This window comes from Bos indicus x Bos taurus, chromosome 5 (genome assembly GCF_003369695.1).
Source record: "Bos indicus x Bos taurus breed Angus x Brahman F1 hybrid chromosome 5, Bos_hybrid_MaternalHap_v2.0, whole genome shotgun sequence".
Taxonomy (NCBI): domain Eukaryota; kingdom Metazoa; phylum Chordata; class Mammalia; order Artiodactyla; family Bovidae; genus Bos; species Bos indicus x Bos taurus.
In genome coordinates, this window is record NC_040080.1 from 25,575,817 (window position 1) to 25,592,540 (window position 16,724).

At 40.0% G+C, this 16,724-nt stretch overlaps 1 protein-coding gene across 4 annotated transcripts in view; it reads left to right on the forward strand.

Annotated features, from left to right (window-relative positions):
* The first annotated feature begins 15,524 nt into the window (after positions 1-15,524).
* PTPRO (protein tyrosine phosphatase, receptor type O) overlaps positions 15,525-16,724 on the forward strand; it is a 260,730-nt gene continuing 259,530 nt past the window's right edge. For 2 of the 4 annotated variants that reach the window (XM_027541423.1, XM_027541425.1), the window contains exon 1: positions 15,534-15,969. In XM_027541423.1, the coding sequence (XP_027397224.1) occupies positions 15,895-15,969 (75 nt within the window). In that variant the 5' untranslated portion in view covers positions 15,534-15,894. Of the gene's footprint in view, positions 15,970-16,724 lie in introns of all 4 variants that reach the window. The other 2 variants (XM_027541422.1, XM_027541424.1) reach the window with 2 other exon arrangements.

Sequence of the window (16,724 nt, forward strand, 5' to 3'; positions counted from 1 at the left end):
GAATAGCATAAATTTTCTAACCTCTTGTCATTCCAATGTAATACATTTGTGATAACATTGATTTTTTTTAAGTGGACTGAAAATAGCTTATTTGCAACTCACAAGTTTACAGACATTGTTACATATCTGTCTTCTGTCATAGACACCTAAGTGAAATAGGCCAACGAAGATGGCAGCATTGTTCTTAGTCATGTGGATCTAGTTTGAGGAACTTCCTCCTACAGATGTTATTCAGTATGTGACTACTCTTTTATGTCTATTTCAAATGCATTCATGGTGTTCCCACTTATATCCTCAGTATTTTCAGGTCTTTAGTAAGCAATTCATTTGCCTACTTTTCTATTAATTCATAAGGTTCTAAATCTTTCTTATAATTGGTTTTTCTGTGTATATCTATTTGGTGTAAAATGTTTTTTATAAAGCCAATGGGCCCATCATATGTATTTTTAATGTAAAATTTTTCAGCATTGTGAAAATATGTTGAGTAAAATGTAAAAGCTTTGCATCCACTCTACCTTCTTCAGAAATCAGCTCTCCTGGCAGTTTTTCCTGTCTACTTACACACATGTATATTTTTGTACAAGTGGAATTACATAATATATATTTTTCTACAAATTATTTCATCTTGGGCTTTCCTGGTGGCTCAGCTGGTAAATAATCCACCTGCAGTGCAGGAGACCTGGGTTCGATCCCTGGGTTGGGAAGATCCCCTGGAGAAGGAAACTGCTACTCACTCCAATATTCTGGGCTGGAGAATTCCATGGACTTGTATAGTCCATGGGGTCGCAGAGTCAGACACGACTGAGTGATTTTCACTCACTCACAAATTATTTCTTCTTAATAATATCTGGGAGAGCTTTACATTTCAGTCTATGTAAGAGCATCTCATTATTTTCAACAACTTTCCTTGGTTTTATCTTGTATTTGCTAACCTTTAAAGCTACATGCATTACTCATTTATTTTTAAATCTCTGTAACACCAAAATTCAGACCGGCAAATTTCAGGGCATTCATTATCTTCCACACTTCACTGGGTTTCATGAACAATTCATGGAAAGTGTGACATTTAGTTATTGATCTTGGTATTCCTAAATATGTTTTTCTCATTGAGTGCAAGTAATGACATTTAAAACTTTTTGCTTCTGGAATGATTTGCATTTTTTGTAGACGAAACTTCCCGCATTAATAATTTCTAAATTCCATTGCCCAGAAGCATGAGGCTTCTAACTATTTCTTTGTAGCTTTGGGGCTTTCTCAGACCCTGGCATATGCTTGTGCTTTTCTTTGCACATCTGTAAGTAGACAAGTTTTCTTCAGGTTGGTATGGATCTTTATCTTTATTTTATGCTCCAGTTCTATTCTGTGACTCAGTAATAGGAGGTAATTTCACGCTTTATGAAGAACCATGAATGGTTTGGGATATTTTGTTTTCAAGAGATAGAAATGCAGGTTGTTTGGTTGCTGCTATAACTGATATTATGTGACATGGTGATTTAATTTTTCTACCATTTTAAAGTTCAAAAGTTATAAGGAAGATTCAGAAGGGACATATGTTACCCATGTAAATAAATCACATTTCACTAAATCATTGTCAATATGCTCACTTAATTTGTGAGACTCAGGAAATCTGGAAATTGGAAATAAAACTTCTGCAGCTTTTTTAAAAACTATTTACCTCACCTTGCAGTTATAATCTAAAAAAATAACTATTAAGGAACACTGAGGTTTTTATTTAAGCAAACGAAAACAATAAAAATTCATGATATCAAAGATAGGCCAGTGTATGTCCTTTAAGATCAAAAGCCCAACAGTAGTTGACATGGATCAGTGGGGACCTGCAAGAATTAGTAGCTTCAGAAATAAAGCAGGGAGATTCCCAGAACATCCTTCAGCTCTTCAAGGTCATTGCCAAAGAACCCCAGGACTCCAATATTTAATTGGCTTTTTAAGCTTGAAGTAATTGAGCTCATTTGACTTTATAAGATCTTTGGATGTATCAGTTGTGGGACTTAAAAAAATCATTTTTATAACAAAGTTTCTCAACATGAAATTTTGCTGATGTTGCTGTAGGTATAAAAACAGAGTGGATGCATTCGTATTTGATTTTTGCATATCTATTTTCAACAATCTAAAAATAGCAATATTCACACTTGGTTTCTGCTAAAAATTCCAACTCAGAGTTTTTCAAAGAATAAGGAATAGAGAGATAGTAAAAATATCAATGTTTATAATCACAAGACCTAGCCACAAAAATATTGAACACATAGCAAGCACTTAACAAATAGCATTTGAAAAAGAGAATAAACAAATGAGAGCTTTTGTCTAATCAAGGGTCCAGCTAATGGAAAAACACATATTAAGCCAAAAAAGACTGAAAACACTACCAACAAAATGTTTAGTAAAGTGTATAGACATATAGACACTACATATTCAGATTGCTCTATTAAGATAGATTATGATACTTATTTTATAAATTGCTCATACTGTCAAATAGCTATCATACAACTATCATACATATAGGTGGACAATTTATCTTCACCATGATGAAGGGAGAGGAGGTTTTTCTCTTCATTTGTTTCTAGGGAGTTTACTGATGCATTTTGCAAGGCCCGAGGTTGAAATAAAGCTAATTCTCAACCCTTTTATTTCTTCTTTTCTCTATCTACACTCTCCCTTGGTGATCTCAGTTTCAAAGTTTTAAATACCATTTCTACACTGAAGTTATTTAAATGTATTACTCCAGTCCAGATTGAACCCCTCATTTCCAGAATGATTTGTCTACATCCTATCCACCTGTCTAATGAGATGTCTAATAAGTATTAAAAATTAACATGTCTAAAACTGAACTCCTAATCTAGCCTCAACACCTATACTAGCTGATTCTTCCTTTAACCAAATAATGGCATGTCCATCCCATCTAAACTAAAAACCTGGGTGTTATCTCAAGTTCCTCTTTTTACTTATTCTCACTAATCCATATCTGATTCCTGAGCAAATATTCTTCATTCCTGACTCAAACTTTCTCAGCATCTGCACTGCACATTATTTCTTATCTGCATATCTAATAGCCTTCTAACAGGTCTTCTAACCTGCTTCCAAGAGGATATTCTCAACACAGAGGCTAGGAGTGCACCTAAGGTAGACAACATCACTCCTCTACACAAGACTCTGAACTGGTTTCCTATCTCTCTGGTTAAAATCAAAGTCTTTATAACGATCTTTGAGGTCCCATGCAATCTTCTGTCAATACCTCTCACCCTCATCTACCACCAATGTCCTCTATAAACATTCCATTCCAAACACACTGGCCTTTAGGTTGTTCCTCAAACAGAGCGCTTGAACACATCAGAGAGATCACTGCCTCCAGGGCCATTCTTGGTTTTGTTCCTATTCTGAGAATTAAAACAGAGCCTGCCACATAGTAAGTGCACAATAAACATTTGTCAAGCAATTTAATAAATTATAATTTAAGACCTCTGTTAATTTAATTTGTTTTATCAAAAGGACAGATTTTTAAATTCTTCATACAGTGCCAGAAAGTAAGAATAGGCTCAATGATCAATGGAACCTAATAAGAATGACCAGAAACAATTTTGAAGGGACTCAGATCATTTAAATTGTGAAAAATGGAGTTCAGGGAGACACACACTAAGTCCGTAGAAGTGAAGCACCAAGAAAGGAAAACCAAGCAAACAAACTGAGTGACACTGTGAAGATGAGTAGGTCTAAGACAGCTTGAAACCTTGACCGAGCAAGCAGGTTCTACAGGTCTCAGGCGGAAAGCGTTTCTTTTGGCTAAACCATATGTGCGGGGCCAGGGTGTTGTCTGCGGCATGGCTCTTGTGAGTAGCAAGTTAAGGATTCACAGAGGTTTGAACATGTTCTTACCTTCACAAATCTTTTACTTCTGCAGTCACTTTCACAATACAGATTTTATAAACGATTTAGTTCAACTTTTACTAAAATTTGGAATCCCTTGATACTCTCTTTTTTCCCAATCAATCCATCTTACAAAAAAAAAGTATACTCAGACCATTTTTTTCTACAGGATCCAGTTCTGATCATGTAACTGCAAAAAATATTTCAATAGTCCGAGTTCCCTTAACCTGGCCTTTGATGGTCTCCTGGTCTAAATATATCTTTTCACCTTTCAGATCATGGTCCAGAGTGGGTTGGCTGGTGTTCTCTTTTCTTGCAAAGGCCAGGGATCAAGGGTCCTTTCATCTTAGGATTCTTAACTTCTCTAGGTCATTATAGGCTTCTCTCTTCAGGATGAAAGTGAAGATTGTGCCTGGAGGTTTTTATGGGCCAGGCTTGGAGGTGCACATAGCCTCTGCCACATTCCATGACTTATCTCAACACTTAAAGAGAAACTGGGAAGTGCAATCAAGCTGTGTGCTCCCAGGAAGAAGAGGCAGATATGTGGTGAGCAAAGGATTTTCCGTATGGCAATTTGTCTCCCCAACTCCCCTAATTACTCATGTTTCAAGGCATAACCTGGGTTTTCCAGATTCCAGGATCTTCAAATATGTAAACAGTCTCTCCCCTTCTTGAATGCTTTAAGCATTTGTCTCTACTTTTGCTTTTACTTACTGTATTTTCTCTTTTTGATAGTTCTTTTAGTATTCTATTTTTCCACCAGGTTGAAAGCTCCCTGAGCTGTTGTTGACTGTCTTAGCTGAGCCCAATATGGCACAAGATGAAAAATACATGTATGCTGAGTGACTTAATGAATAATCCATGTAAATCTCTCAGTTAAAAGGAGAAAAAATGGAAGAGAGCTAAGTAATTTCAAAAACTTAATCCTAAGACCCTGAGATATTTGGGGAGAGTCAATCACACTGTAACTAAAACACTGTTATCTTTAAACATTTTGAAATGCTCTTAGAAATGCTGATACTCCCATATAAGAACACAAAATAATATTTTCACTTTAAAAACTATTTTGTCATGGGACAGAATGCTTTTGACCATATTTAATTCTTGCATGGATTTGGTTTTTTTGCTTTTTTTAATTAAAAAATATAGTAAAATTTATTCTTATTAAGGTAAAGTTTGATGAGTTTTGACAAGTCCATGTTATGTGACTGCCAACAAAATCAAGACTTAGAACATTTCCATTACCCTAAAAGTCCCCTTGTGTCCCTTTTTAGTCACTCTCTCTCATCTCCTCTGGCCTTTGGCAAACATTGATCTGTTTTTTTCTTTTTTCCCTATAGTTGTGCCATTTCCAAAAAGTGGCATCATACAGTAGGTGAATTTTTGAGTCTGACTTCTCTTCACTTAGCATAATGTATCTGAGATTCATTCATTTGTGGCATGTAGTTTATTTTTATTCTTGAGTAGTATTCTGTCGTTGTGTAGATCACGGTTTCTTTATCCATTAAAAAGTTGATGGATTGCCTAAATTTTGAGTAAAATTATCATCCTAATTTGGAAGATCCCCTGGAGCAGGGCATGGCAACACACTCCAGTATTCTTGCCTGGAGAATCCCCATGGACAGAGGAGGCTGGCAGGCTGTGGTCCACAAGGTCACAAAGAGTCAGACATGACTGAGTGACTAGGCACAGCACAGTGCATCATCATGATAAAAATAATTCGCGCTTCTGCTTTCCTCTTCTTCATCACTCACTAGTCTTACCTGCTGTGCAAAGTTTCCCAGGATAGGTCATACTATTACTATTACTATTACTTTGCTGACACTTATCTGCTGTTTTATAAAAAAAGCCTAAGTGAACCTGGAGTAGAGATTTGCATCTTGAACAATCAGACCAAAACATTAACATAAATATTTCATATTTCAATTTTTGATAGTATAATTTTAATTGGTAATTATACTGCTTTATTCATTACACAAATAGTTTCTGGGTACTTACTTTTTCCTGAAATTGACAAATCCTCTGGAGATAGTAGCAAGCAAATACTTGACGTAATTTCTATGCTTGCAGAGTTTACTGTCTAATGAAGGAAACATTCAATTAGGTAAATGGTGATTAAAAAAAGAAAAATATCAATAATAAAAGTATTAATGGGCTCTGAAACCTGAAACTGTGAGATAAGGCTCAGGAAGTGAAGTTTGAGCAGACATCAGATTCAAGAGAAGAGAGGAGCATTCTAGAAACAGAGACCAGACACATGACTCTGTCAGGAGGAGGCATAGTATGTATGAAATTTAGAAGTTTAGAGAGCAAAGGAGATGGAGGTGTGACAAGAGACTTGAAATGAAGGTAAGAGACAGAAGGACTTAGGAGCCACAGTCAGTCAGTCAGTTCAGTCACTGAGTTGTGTTTATTTATGGAAATAAGATAATTCTGGGGGAATTATTAGGAGCTCAGTTTCAGACTTTTAAAATTTGAGGTGTTTTTATTTTTTAATTGAAGTATAGTTGGTTTACAATGTTGTATTACTTTATGGTGTACAGCAAAGTGATTTTAGCTACATATATTTATAGCTAGCACCACCTGGGAAGCCCGTATTTGGTACAGAGTCTGCCTACAATGCAGGAGGCACAGGAGATGCAGGTTCGATCCCTGGGTCGGGAAGATCCCCTGGAGGACAGCATGGCAACCACTCTAGTATTCTTGCCTGGAGAACCCCATGGACAGGGAAATCTGGCAGGCTGTGGTCCATAGGGTCACAAAGAGTCAGACAAAACTGAAGTGATTTTGCATGTGTGCACACGCATATGTGTGCACACACACACACACACACATATTCTTTATTATATTACTTTCAGTATGTTTTATTGCAATACACTGAATATAGTTCCCGGTAATGTACAGTAGGACTTTGTTGTTTATCTATTTTATACACAGTAGTTTGTACCTGCTAAACTCAAACTCTTACTTTATCCCCCTCCCCACTCTTTTTCCCCTTTGGTTAACATAAGTTTGTTTTCTATGTCTGTGAGTCTGTTTATTTGTGACATATTTTAGATCCCACATATACTTTACATCATATAGTATTTATCTTTCTCTTTCTGACTTACTTCAGTTAGTATGATAATCTTTAGGTCCGTCCATGTTGCTACAAATGTCATTATTTTATTCTTTTTTATGGCTGAGCAGTTTCTATTGTGTGCAGGCGTGTGTGTGCATATAAAGATGTGATATAGGTACACCATTCATCTGTCTATGGACATTTAAGTTGCTTCCATATCTTGCTTATTGTTAACGGTGTTGCTATGAATACTGGAGTACATGTATCTTTTTAGTTTTCACCTTTTCTGGATCTAAACCCAGGAGTGGGATTGCTGTATCATATGGTAATTCTATTTTTAGTTTTTTAAGGAAAAGGAATCTTCATATTGTTTTCCATAATGGCTGTGGAATTCACATTTGCACCAACAGTGTAGGAGGGTTCCCTTTTCTCTACGCCCTCTCCAGCATTTGTTATTTATAGACTTTTTAATGCTTAAACATTAAACATTCAAAAGGACTTCTAAGCATGCAGGGTTGGCATGGGTCAAAAGAGTGTTGTATAAAGCCTGCTGATATAACTCTTTGGGTAGTCTGCCTAGGTGGGAATTGAAACATAGTCATAGATTAGAATGCTAGGGCATAGATACAGAGGAAAGTAGTAGAAATTAAGATTAATCTTTTAACACTGCAACATTAAATGGACAGGAAGGGGAGAATAATCCAGCAAGGGAAATTTTAGAACATCCAGAGATATACAAAAAAGCCAGAAATGTGCAGAATGATGAAAATTCAGAGATGAGAGTGTTTCAGAAAGGAGGGACAAGTCAACATAGTGAATGCTACAAAGTGAGAGCGGTGTTAGAGAGATAATGAGAGTAGAAGTCATATCAGAGTGGTTTGAAGGGTAAATAGATGAGGAAAAAATGTAGACAGAGAATACACACAACACTTCAGAAAAATATTACTGTAAAGGGCAGTGGTGAAACATCAGGAGAAAGAAAATGTGGCAACTGAGAGCATGAATGATTTGGTGAAGGTTTTCTTTCCTTTAATCTTAAAGATATGAACATGGCTAAAAAAGCTAAAGGAGGGACTTCCTTGGTAGTCCAGCAATTAAAACTTTGCCCTCCAATGCCGGGGGTGTGGCTTCAGTCCCTGGTTGTGGAGCTAACATCTCACATGCCTCGAAGTCAAAAAAAAATCAAAACATAAAGCAGAAGTGATATTGTAACAAATTCAATAAAAACTTTAAAAATCTTCCACATCAAAACAAATCTTTTTTAAAAAAGCCAAGAGATGGAATATATTAAAAGGGAGGTGTTTAGAATAAGAGGGCAGGGAAGGCTGGAAGGAATGGGTTCTAGAAAATAGGTGGTGGAATTAGCTTTAGGTGGTTATTAAGAGAGAGCTCCTTGTTTTTAATAAGAAAGATAGAAACAGATATGGGTGGGATTATTTTTGCTGTCAGGGAAGACAAAAAAAGTTGTCACTTAATGGCCGATGTTTCCTCTGTAAAGTGTTAGTGGCCCACTTGTGTCTGACTCTTGCGACCCCATGAACTGTAACCCACAGGCTCCTCTGTCCATGGAATTCTCCAGGCAAGAATACTGAAGTGGGTTGCTGTTCCTTTCTCCAGGGTATCTTCCCAACCCAGGGATCAAACCCTGGTCTCTTGTAATCTGCATTACAAGCAGATTCTTTACCATCTGAGCTGCCAGGGAAGCCTATTTCTCTGTAAGGTAGAAGGTAAATCAAAGTACTGTAAGAGTCTGCAGGTCTGAGTGTTGGTGGTTTAAACTGAATAGAAAAGGTTGGAAATGACAGCTGAAATGTGAGACAGTGAATTAACAGAGACTGGCATAGGCTTGACATAAACTGATCCCTTCCTGGATTGCATTCAAATCATCCTCTACCCATATGTTCAATGCTTACCTTTGTAACAGTCTCTGCAGTATTGAATTACCAAATGAGATGAAATCTTTCATTCAACTCTTTCTCCCACACTGTTCCTTTTACAGATAGTCATACTATGCAGACATATCTAGAAATGCACAGCTTCACCATTATGTCTTTTCTTTATGTCCCTTCATGAGGAAAAAGTTATTCCCGTGGGCACTGGAATTTTTCCCAGAACATTTGTGGCTGCCTCAAAATTTTTCTTCTAGATCCTTCTGCTGAGACACCAATCTATCGGTGGCATTCTCCGTTCCTCTTTAGACTATAGTCATCTTCTCAAAGATTTGAGAATATTATTAACTTTGTCATTTTTAGCATAAAAAATTGATTTGGTGTAATTGGCCTGGAGTAAAATTGTCCATGTAATATTATTGTGCCTCTTGGTAAAGTCCTTCGCAGCTAAAACAGTGCATTATCAAAGTATGTGATTAATGTTTTCATAGTTTCTACGAAATCACTATGACCAAATTTTCCATAATTATGTATTGGCAACCATTTTTAGTAACACAAATATAGACATTATGTGTGTCACATAGTAGGCAGTGAACGCTGCATGCTACCTTTAATTTGAGGGAAGTAAGGGAAGAAGAGAAGGAAGGATCTACAGATACCACATCCACTTTGCAACAGAATATAATAAAATATATTATAAATTGTAAATATGCCTTTATTTATAAATTATATTCAAGTTTTAGTCATGCCTTTTGCTAAGCTAAGGGGCTTCCCTGGTGGCTCAGATGTTAAAGCGTCTGCCTCCAATGCAGGAGACCTGGGTTCGATCCCTGGGTCTGGAAGATCCCCTGGAGAAGGAATGGCAACCCACTCCAGTACTCTTGCCTGGAGAATCCCATGGATGGAGAAGCCTGGTAGGCTACAGTCCATGGAGTCGCAAAGAGTCAGACACGACTGAGCGACTTCACTTCACTTTACTAAGCTAAAGTGGATCCTCCCATGCAGGTGTTAATGCTTTAAATTATAATTGGTCAAGAAGCCTATTTATGAAGAAAAATTAGATGCTTATATGATATCAATGTCTGGGTGCTCAGAAAAAAATATAATTAAAGTTCATTAGCTAATGCATATAAACAAAATATAAAATAAAGCTGCATGACTTAAGGCTTTTTAGTGTATTCTATTTCTTTTAATTTTTGTTCTGTTAAAGAAAATGTCAACAGCACACAGCAATTTTAGAAAATAACTGTAAGAGGGAATAGTATCTTACAATGACCATCTGCCTTCCTGATTTAGGATCACTCATCTACAGCCTGTAGTCTGTGTCCAGTGCTAAATATTTGCTCATGTTTCCTGTTTTCTTATTCCTTTGAGTGGATAATTTTGTGTCATGAAGCTTTTACCTTGTAGTACAATATTCTTACTTGATTTTTCTTAAAACCATGTTACAGTCAAATTAAATATATATATATATATATATATATATATATATATATATATATATATGGCTTAATAGGAATTATTTAGGAAGAAAAAAGAGGTAATGGGAAAACAGACTACATGCAAAAGCAAAAATGGCCTTCTGTAGTGAATTTCACTGTTTTTCAAGTGTGGCAAGAATAATAAATCTTGGCAGTTGAAACTTGCTGTTCACCTGAGGGCTGCCAATCACTCCCATTTTGAGAGACAGAATTTGTGAATTGTCAACACATCTTTCAGGCGAGAAACCAGTGTTCATCAAGAGTAAAATGAAAACAAATGCTCAAATAAATTGAAAATCAAAATGCTTCCTGGTCATCTGATCTTGAGAACATATTACATATAATCTACAGTGCCTATGTTATAACAACTATAATATGTGAGATACAGATGACAAAATGCATGGCTCTTAGTGCGCTTCTTAGATGGATTATATTCTAGAGATCAGTGACTGGAGTTTTTTTCTGCATTCCTTAAACAGTAAACTATTTTTCATTGAGCAACTCCCATAAATACAACCCTATCACACTGAAACTGCTGACAGCCTGGTAGGCGATTTCAGCGGTGGAAGCCAGGACTAAACACACTGAACTACATTAGAGTTGGTCCCTGGAGGACAGAATTGAACTTCATTGGCAAGGGCACAGTAAGAGTTCCATTTGACTCCTCATTAAACCTCTCATAGGGATTACAGCTCCTTCTCTGTGGCTGCTATTGCTTCTCTTTCTACAGAAGAGATAGATGTGAACACTTAGTCCTGGGTATCTTTTTTTTTTTTTTTTAACCTATTTAGGAAAAGATTACTTTTCCTAACCAAAACAAAGTCTCTTGCAGATTTAAAAAAAAAAGAGTCTTCCAGTTTCTTGCTCATTAACCACCTTATTATTTCCTAAGGAAGTAAAGAGCTTTATTTCATTTTGTGAGAATTCATTTTTAAATGCCTGTCTTAGGGAATGCAAGAGATTCTGTTTTATCTGCATTTATTATTTCTCCCAGAAATGCAGCATTACGGAGGAAACAGTTGGTGCTAACGATCTCAGCCTTCTTTATCAAGCAGTGTCATTGTGATCGTGTAATCACAACAAACATTTTGAAGCATACATTACTATAGGCACCTTATGTCGCCCATGGCCATTGTTGTGGATTTGGAGTCCTGAAAATAGCAAAATAAGATTCACCATCCTTTGGAAGTACTGCACTGGAAAAAACAATCAATAGTTCAAAAAGCACACAGCAGGCTCTATGGATTGAAAACCCCACACAGGTGATGATGCAGCATTTGCATTCTTCTTGGGTGTCGCTCCCAGAAAGATTCTCAAGCCTGCTATTTTTTTAAGTGCAGTAAAAACAAATGAAAGTATTTTATCCAGCAATGGCTAAGTGAAATACCTTCTCTGAAGAGAACATTTTCTCTGATTATGAAGTAATAATATTCAGGCCACCTAATCACAGTATCAGAATGGAATATTAAAAATGTTAACAACTAATTCTTCGCTGGGGAATGCTTTACTGCTTACTGTTTACTGTTATTGTTCTCTCAAAGTGGTCCATGTGTGCAAGTGTACAAGGGCATAAAGGGCTAAGCAAATTGTGATGTAAGTGATAAAGAGAAAAACAGAAAAACAACATAGAAAAGATGATTATTGTAAAAATGCACATTATTGTGAAAGTTCTTTTTGCATTTATATGATGAATGTATGATTAGTAGACTGTATTTCTAACACCCAATGGCACCCCACTCCAGTACTTTCGCCTGGAAAATCCCATGGACGGAGGAGCCTGGTGGGCTGCAGTCCATGGGGTCGCTAGAGTCGGACACGACTGAACGACTTCACTTTCACTTTTCACTTTCATGCGTTGGAGAAGGAAATGGCAACCCGCTCCAGTGTTCTTGCCTGGAGAATCCCAGGAACGGGAAAGCCTAGTGGGCTGCCATCTATGGGGTCACACAGAGTTGGACACGACTGAAGCGACTTAGCAGCAGCAGCACACACATCTGTTAAGCCTATATCCATGCAGTATCTACACACCCATGGGTGGGTGCTCAGTCACTCAGTCGTGTCTGACTCTTTGTGACCCCATGGACTGTAGCCCATCAGGCTCCTATGTCCATGGGATTTTCCATGCAAACATATTGAAGTGGGTTGCCATGCCCACCTCCAGGGGATCTTCCCTACCCAGGGACTGAACCTGTGTCTCCTACCGCTCCTGCATTGCAGGCAGATTCTTTACCACTGAGCCACCAGGGAAGCCCATCTACACATGCATACATGAACATATGAACACACATATGTATCTTTATATATATTTATAATCAAAACATGGGCACACATACTTTAAAATCTAACTTTATTTAAAGTAGAAATTGTTGGAAACTTATGAGTGGTTTTGGCCTAAACATCTTTTTGGTTCCAGACATGAGATCATTTTACTGTCACTTTTGGGAGTGAGTGGGAATAGAATTCTGCTTTTAGGAGCTTCTGAATATAAAGAGAATATACCGAACCAGAACCCTACAAGTCTAGTCCCAAGAATAACATTTTCAGATAGCCCATGACTCTGACTTAGAGGGATGGAGAAACAACTAATATTTTCTCAAGAGAAAGAGAAGGTCCAGGCCAATCAAGTGTGGACATGAGGGCACTAAATTGAGTATGTGAAGAGAAGAAGGTGAAAAGGAAAGTAGTTTCTAAAGGAAGACACCAAAGGCATAAATTCAGACCATTATTCTATATTTATGCAAATAAGAAATCAGTACACATATATACTCATGTAAGTATATTCAATTTAAACCTTTCTAAGATGCTCAGATACATACCAGCCATCTATGCAAACAAATATGGAGTCATTATATTGTACCTCTGAAACTAATACAATGTCATATGTCAATTATAGCTCAATAAAAAAAAAAAAGTACAGAAAGGTCCCACGTACCTCCACCCAGTTTCCTTCAAGAGTAACATCTTATATAACTATAGTATTTGGGTATTAAAATCAGACAACTGACAGTGGGAGCATTCACAGACCTTATTCGAATTTCACCAGTCTGCACTCATTTGTGTGTGTTTCTGTACAATTTTATCATCTGGGTAGATTTGTGTAACCACCACCACAGTCAAGATACAGAACTACTTCATCACCACTTTTAACTTACACACCCTCTCTTTCCCCTCCTCCTACTCATACTTTGCTAGTGGGAATGTAAAATGACATATGACTCTGGAAAAGTTCAATAGTTTCTGTAATCATTAAACATTTTAAAAAGTATATAAATGTTTATATGTTTATAAATATGAGTCATATAATGTGAACAAACCTCCTCCTATATTCCACTGAGGTTTCAAAGGACAGCCCTTGCAGTTTACAAAACCTCTGACTTCAAACAGGAAAAAAATATATATATATTTATATATAAATTTATATTTATATATATATAAATATAAAATATATATATATATATATATATATGCTAGTTCCTCCTGGGTGAGTGTTGGATAGAGAGAATGAGAGTGTTTATTTATTTTATTAATTTTTATTGAGGTATGAAGTGAAAGTCTCTCAGTCCTGTCCAGCTCTTTGAGACCCCATGGACTATACAGTCCATGGACTTTTCTAGGCCAGAATACTGGAGTGGGTAGCCTTTCCCTTCTCCAGGGGATCTTCCCAACCCAGGGATCTAATCCAGGTCTCCCACATGGCAGGCGGATTCTTGACCAGCTGAGCCCACAAGGGATGTATAGTTGCTTTACAATGTTGTGTTAGTTTCTGCTGGACAACAAAGTGAATCAGCTCTACTTGTACGTGCTGCTGCTGCTAAGTCACTTCAGTCGTGTCCAACTCGGTGCGACCCCATAGACCGCAGCCCACCAGGCTCCACCATCCCTGGGATTCTCCAGGCAAGAACACTGGAGTGGGTTGCCATTTCCTTCTCCAATGCATGAAAGTGAAAAGTGAAAGTGAAATCGCTCAGTCATGTCTGACTCTTGGCGACCCCATGGACTGCAGCCTACCAGGCTCCTCTATCCATGGGATTTTCCAGGCAAGAGTACTGTAGTGGGGTGCCATTGTACGTGAGCGCATGCTAAATAGCTTCAGTCATGTCCGACTCATTGTGACCCTATGGACAATAGCCCGCTAGGGTCCTCTGTCCATGGAATTCTCCAGGCAAGAATACTGGAGTGGGTAGCCATGCCCTCCTCTAGGGGACCGTCCTCATCCAGGGATCCAATCCACCTCTCTTATGTCTCCTGCATTTGCAGGACTTTTTCACTAAGGCCACCTGGGAAGCCCATACCTGTACATATATCTCCTCTTTTTCGGATTTCCTTCCCATTTAGGAAATCACAGAGTAATCAGTGAAACTCTCTGTATCATACAGTAGCCTGGAGAATGGGAGTATTTAAATGGGAGGAAGAGAGTAGAAACCGGAAGGATTATCCTCCTGAGTGGGCTTCCCAGGTGGCGCTGCTGCTGCTGCTGCTAAGTCACTTCAGTTGTGTCCGACTCTCTGCGACCCCATAGACGGCAGCCCACCAGGCTCAACCGTCCCTGGGATTCTCCAGGCAAGAACACTGGGGTGGGTTGCCATTTCCTTCTCCAACGCGTGAAAGTGAAAAGTGAAAGTGAAGTCGCTCAGTCGTGTCCGACTCTTGGCGACCCCATGGACTGCAGCCTACCAGGCTCCTCCGTCCTTGGGATTTTCCAGGCAAGAGTACTGGAGTGGGTTGCCATTGCCTTCTGCGTCCCAGGTGGCGCTAGTGGTCAAGAATCTGCTTGCCAATACAGGAGATGCAAGAGATGGGGGTTCAATCCCTGGGTCCGGATGATACACTGAAGTAGGAAGTGGCAACCTCCTCCAGTATTCTAGCCTGGAAAATTCCATGGACAGAAGAGCCTGGCGGGCTACAGTTCATGGGGTCGCAAAGAGTCAAACACACGGGCGCGCGCGGGCGCGCGCGCGCACACACACACACACACTGAGCTCCATCACTACATTCACAACCACCACTTCCCCCAACAAGGGTTAACTGCAACTAGTAGCAGATGTAGGTAGATCTAGAGGGGACCCGGGTTCCAGTTCATGAGTTGCTCAAGAGGAGTCCGGGAAGAACTCTTGCGTCCCAGAGACTGTGGAAAGCGTCGGGGCGGAGCCTGGAGTGAGGGGCCGTCCAGCGCTGCGAGGCGGCGGGCGGACCCTAGTGGGAGGGCCCCGCGGCTGCTGTCACTTTACGAGTCCGCAGCCCGGAGCGTGAGTATCTCGGCTGCTGGAGGACCGCGGCGGGCGGCGCGCAGGGCCCCCGCCTCTCGCTCCCCACGCGGACGCCGCGCCAGAGCCTCGCCCACTCCAATCCCCACCCTCACCGTCCTTAACTGTTAAAGACCAGCCGCGCCTGGTGCGTTCCTAGAGGATCCCGGGTGCAGAAGGCGAAAGGTGGGCAGGCACAGGGGGAACTGGAAAGGCAGGATGCGCCCTCCCGGAGCAACCTCGGCGCCCAGGGTCTGAGACTGCAGCCCCAGCTCGCCATTGTGAGCCGCCGGCAGTGCCAGGCGGCACCACTGTACTCCCGGCTCCCCGTCCACGCCGCGATGGGGCACCTACCCACGAGGACGCGCGGCGGCCGCCGCCTCCTGCCTCTGCTCTGGCTCTTTGTGCTGTTCAAGGTAGGGGACCCCCCTCCCCCAGCCCCCGCGGTCCTGCCTGCGCTCGCGCTCCCTAGCTCTGCCGCCCGGGAGCCGCGCGCCCCGCGGGCGGGATGGCCCGGCTGCCGGCAGCTCCAGCTGTGCCGCCGGAGCGCACGCTTTGTTGTCCTTGCCTCTGCGTGTTCCCCACGGGCTTAAGGGATGGGCTGGAAGAATAAGGAAGTTTGCTCCCTCCAGCTTTGACCCTTTGTGCTCTTTGACCGCCTTCGGCATCTCCATCAAAGGTCGGCTCTCCGGTGGTGCTTCCTCAGACAAAATGAGGTCACTTTCCCTTCTGGTCGCTACTGCACCCCAATGCAGCTTCACCTTTCTACCCTCCCCCAACGGGGTTGTGGAGTCTTTGTCTTAATTTACCTTCTGCTGGAATGATACACCGGGGGCTGAGCTCCCTGGCCGAAAATGGACTGCCGGGGTGGGTAGTGAGCGTGATTGTCTTTGACTAAGGAGTGTAAGCATGAGCCTGGACAGGACTCCTCTCCCCACGTTCTCGTCTCCAACCTTTACAAAGTCTCTAGACTTTCCCTCACTATATTTACTGAGGATGCTACCTCTAAATTTCAGTGTCAGACATCTGTATAATTAACTTTGTCGTGTCTTCTTTGGAATATCTTCCTCAGTGTTTTACTTTGGGGAATATAAACCAGACAAGGACTGCTTTAAAAGAAATCCTAGTTTGATAATTATACTGTACGTAAAAATTTTTTAAGAAATTTAAG